This window comes from Hydra vulgaris, chromosome 13 (assembly GCF_038396675.1).
Source record: "Hydra vulgaris chromosome 13, alternate assembly HydraT2T_AEP".
Classification (NCBI taxonomy): domain Eukaryota; kingdom Metazoa; phylum Cnidaria; class Hydrozoa; order Anthoathecata; family Hydridae; genus Hydra; species Hydra vulgaris.
This window is the reverse complement of record NC_088932.1, coordinates 54,112,746-54,118,025: the sequence shown is the minus strand read 5'-3', so window position 1 is coordinate 54,118,025 and position 5,280 is coordinate 54,112,746. Positions and strand designations below refer to the sequence as shown.

The 5,280-nt window shown below is 26.7% G+C and overlaps 1 protein-coding gene across 2 annotated transcripts; it reads left to right on the top strand.

Moving 5' to 3' along the window:
* The first annotated feature begins 263 nt into the window (after positions 1-263).
* LOC136090334 (uncharacterized) lies at positions 264-5,280 on the top strand. 2 transcript variants are annotated; one of them, XM_065816860.1, is made up of 4 exons: positions 264-387; positions 874-1,310; positions 4,540-4,803; positions 5,107-5,280. In XM_065816860.1, exons 1-4 carry the CDS (start codon positions 300-302, stop codon positions 5,116-5,118), a joined length of 801 nt encoding a protein of 266 aa, XP_065672932.1. In that variant the 5' UTR covers positions 264-299; the 3' UTR covers positions 5,119-5,280. The 2 variants fall into 2 exon arrangements, with proteins under 2 accessions (XP_065672932.1, XP_065672931.1); XM_065816859.1 differs by lacking the exons at positions 4,540-4,803; positions 5,107-5,280 and having other exon boundaries at positions 874-3,114.

The following is a 5,280-nucleotide window of genomic DNA, read 5'->3' as shown; positions in this document are numbered from 1 at the left end:
ATATATATATATATATATATATATATATATATATATATATAAATCCCTAAATAAAATCATATAATATATGATTTATATATGATATATTAATAATATATTATATATAAATCATATATTATATAACTTATATAATATTATTGTTAATGTGCCTTATTGTTATTTTAATTTTATTTTTTAATTTGATTAGTTAATGTGCCTTATTATTACCACAAAATAATATTTATACAAAACATGGTTAATATCATTACTTTCATAATTTATATTGTAACTAGAAAAGAAATAACAAAGAAGAAAATAAAATGGTCAAAGCTGTTCTTGTTAAGTATCTTGGCGAACGAAAAATTGTTATTGCTAATAATAGCAGTATTATTGATTTTTTAAATAATGGTATGCATATTTATTTTTAAAAATTTCAGAAATACACATTTAATAATGTTTATAGATTGTTAAGAATAATATAAAATTTTTACATAATATTTTGCCTAAGTAAAATTTTTGCAAATGTATATGCATGCTATTTAATATTTTCATTTTAATTCTTAATCAAGTTTACATAGAGTAACTTTAAAAGCAGACTGCAAAACATTTCAATATAATATATAAAATATATCTTTATTTATACACATATATATTTTTTTTATTTTATTATGTTTTATTTTAAGTTGCTGCTTTTAAGTGGGGTTGTCAAATTCTGGTGTCAAAGTTACCCCACATTACCTTTTTAATTTTTTAAACTCATTTAAACTAATTTTTTAAATAAATTTGAAATATTCTTAGAGCCTACAAAAAAGACAGATCTGAAGAAAAATTATGTTTTGTTTTTATTTTAGTTTCAAAGTTGTGTTTTTATTTAAAGTTATGTTTTCATTTTAGTTTCAAAGAAGTTTGCTAGTACAAGTGGGAACATTTGTGGAATCACATGGAATGGATGTAATGTGGATGAAGATACTTTTGTTGCCATTCTAAATGAGCAAAATCTGGAAGTTGAGGCCATGTCTTTGCCAGTGTCTAAACTTTATTCAAGCTCTTTCTGCCAAATGTCATCATGCTTACCAGCAGAATATTGTTCAAAGCATTCATCCAATCCTCCACTATTGACTTATGATGAGACACCTACTTCACACCAACAATCTAGTGACCAATCAAATTTAGAGAGCGCAGCCGATGTATCTGAACCAGTATTTATTCAAGAAGCTTTAGCTCAAAAACGTGGGTTTTCACAGTCTTCATTGACAGGCATTTCCAGTCAACTATCTTATACTGCTCAAGTGGCTTTTGCATCTAATCCACTAACAAATGCAATCCAAAAAGTAAAGTTAAATTGTTGTATTTGTGATTTTAAAACATATAGACCTTATATAATGATATCTCATCTAAAATTACATGGTCAGGCAGGTTCAGTAGTATGCGATAATTGTTTTACTAAATTTAAAAGTGTTAGAGGTTTTCAACTTCATTATAAAAACTGTCTCATTCCAATTACTATGATTGAAGATGTTGAAGAAATTGATGACACAGTTGAAGAAATTGACATTGAGATTCTAACAGAGAATAGAAAGCTTGGTGCATTAGCTCTACACCTGAGAGGAAAATATAGATGTTCTGAAAATGTAGTCAATATTATTTTTTCAAATTTAAAAGATATTTTAACTGATAACACACCAAAAGAAGAGCTATCTACAATTTGCCAGCAATTATCAGCAGAATATTTAAGAAAGCAGTACTTTAAAAATGCTTTCAATGTACCAAAAGTTGAATCTATTTCTGAAAATGGCTTACAGGGATCCTATATTTCATTTAAAGAAATACTTAAGTTTATTTTGATATCCCCTGAATATGATAAGTGTTTAGAAAATTCTACTGAAATATTGATTTCATTGTTTTCAGATGATTTAGGTATTACCAATCCAATAGGTAAATCGAGAGGAAACCATAAGTTGTGGGTTTTGTATTTTCAGTTGTTAAATGTAGCTGATTATAGCCTCAGTAAAACTTTTTCAATATTTTCCTTATCAATAACTGGTTCTAAATCAGTTAAAAATAAAATCTTCATGAAATCACTTCTACTTGATTTAGTTCAATCTCTAAATGAGCTATCTTTATTTGATTCCTCAACTCTAACCGATACTAAAGGTAAGCGATTCACAGTTAAATTGAAGAACTTCATTGGTGATTCGTTAGCATGTAATGCAATTGCTGGTTTTAAGGAAGGCTTTAACAGGAAGGTTCTTAGGTGTTGTCGAGTTTGTAATTCTACTCGTTCAGATATGCTTATTCACAATAGACATTCTCAGTGTATTGTTCGTGATATAGAAGAACATAAGATAAGAGTCCAAGAACTTGATAATCCACTCCCAAACAACGTCAAAAATGGTCAAAATTGTATGGTGTTCATTCTGCAAGCATTTTATCAGAAATTAGAAATTTTGATGTCACAAAACAAGTGCTTTTTGATCCCATGCATGATTTGCTAGAAGGTGTAATACCTTTACAGATAGAACTTTACTTAAATAACGCTGTTTTTCAAGGTTTATTTACACTAGATAGCTTAAATGACTTTGTAAAGTGCTTTCAGTATCCACTGGACAGTGAAAAACCACCTGTAATAGTCGATTTAGTTATTAAGGGCAAATTTGGAAGTGTTCAGGTGCTATCTCTTTGCCGTGTTTTGCCTATTTTTTTGAGAACCACTGTGGTTGATCTTCATTTTTCATGCCTAATTAAACTTCTTCATATACTTCAATTATGTCTTTCTCCAATTACAACTGATGCTTATTTATTTTGCTCAGAGGAAAAAATAGCTGCTTATCATACACTTTTTATGGAAATCCAGAAAAATTTATACCTAAGCTTCATTTTCTCATACATTATTCACATCAATCCAGACAATTTGGTCCTCTACGATACCACATGTGCATGGGATTTGAGAGAAAACACCAAGTAATTAAAAATATCAGACATTTTAATTTTAAAAATTTGCCATATACAGCCCTAAAGGGAATGATTTTAAACACTGTATCATCTTTTTACAGTTCTACTGGTGAGTTGAATAATGGAGTTCTCTGTGAATTAGATCAAGTAACTTTTAGGAAAAATGTAATATCTTGTATTCAGGTTAATGGTATTAAATATTGTCTTGGGTCATGTTTGTGGTTTAATAGTGGTTTACAATTTCTTGTTTATATAATTAAGGAGATACAAGTAATAGGTGACAAAAAGTTTTTTATTACAACACAGCTCCAATCTGTTGCATATGATGAGATAAAAGGATTTTTTAGTGGTATTGAAGATATTAATATTCCTTTAACACCTATTTCAACAGAAAATATTCCTTTTCCTTGGCCTGCATTTTACTTTAAAGAGGCTGGTAACATCTATATTGTACCCCCAGCACTTCCATATATTACTTGTAATTAAATAGCTAAATACAGTTAGGAGTCATTCATAAAGTACATATGCACCTATTTACAGAGTGAGAAAATACAACCTAAAGTTTACTGCAAGAATAATATTGTCACAAATTATTTTAGACTGAGTTTGTAAATGTTATTTTGCTTAATTTTATTATATATATATATATATATATATATATATATATAATATATATATATATATATATATATATATATATATATATATATATATATATATATATAATATATATATATATATATATATATATATATATATATATATATATATATATATATATATATATTATTTTAAAACATCAAGAAATACAGTTTCTCTCAATACAAATAATATTATTATGTAAGAAATTTTCGCTGGGTTATAGATACCAGCATCATCAGCTTGTAAAATATTACAATAATTTTTAATCGTTATAGTTTATATAAAATTGTTACTATTGACGTCAGGGGTTGAATGGCTTCTTTTAATTTTTAAATTTTAAAAATGGCGTCCAAGACATAGTTTTGACATATTGGCCTTCATCAAGGTTAATTCCGCCATTTTGCGCAGAGCACATGTTGTTTTGTATTTCTAACGCCTCTCTAATTTTTCTTTCAAACTTTTTATTTTCTACCTTTAACGTTCTTGTTTTTTCCCAAATAATATTTTCTTTGCAATAGGTTTTATGAAATGCTAATGCAGATTGAAATGAAGATTAACAATATATATATATATATATATATATATATATATATATATATATATATATATATATATATATATATATATATATATATATATATTGTTATATATGTTTGTATAGCTTTTTTTCAATATTTGGAGTTTATACTTCTTTATTTTTTTTAAAGTTGATTGAGTTTTATATAGGCGGTTAATTGAGTTTTATATAGGTGGTGCCATTGTCAGGCTTACATCCTGATATTGATGAAAAACATTTTTTGACTTACGAAGCACTTGATCATTAAATGTTATAGTTTATAACTTGTTCTAAATTGTTTATTATAAAAATAAATTTACATTTTTTTATTTGAAGATTTTACCCTGTCAAGTTTAATAACACTTTCTCCTAATATTATGGTATTAATATCTACTTGCATATTGATTTAGATTGATAAAATTCCTTTTATTGGTGACGTTAGACAACAACTCATTAATTACTTTCCTCCACACATTAAACAATTTGTTAGCAGCAACTCTGTAGTAGAAGATAAGATTGTGGCCAGAGAATTAATGGCTTGTTTGTTATCATTCTGCCTCTCCCATATTCCAACTCATGCTATCATTGAAAATAGAATTCTTCTGCACAAAATATTTTTTTCAAAGTTAAAGTCGACTTGTCTTGGCTTATATCCTTGTTATGGTCAACGATGGGTAAGTGAAATATTACGTTTAATAATGTATTTGTTAGTCCAATTAGTTCATACTAAAAGTGATAGTATTAATTTTGCATTTAAAGATTTTATTCTTTTTAAGTTCATGTACTTTTTGGTGTAAATAGATAATCATTTATGCATTATGTATTATTAGTAAGTAAATTTTAAAAGTTAATATTTTTTAAATTTTTTAATATTTATTTGACAATTTATGCATTAATGTTTGTTTAGCAAACAGCCTCATGAATTTGCTATTACTTTTTTTTTTATAAACTATAAGACTATATTTTGGTTATGTTAGGATCTCATTTAAAAAAAGTTGCCAAACAATTTTCGACAACGACAGTATACCAAGTGTCACAGCTTAAAGGTAAAAAGGCTTCCACAGGTATCTGTTTCAAATAACAATAGGAAACTTAAACCTGTTGTGACTGAATCGGTAGCTAATCAAGAACAGCTATTAAACGATGTTGAA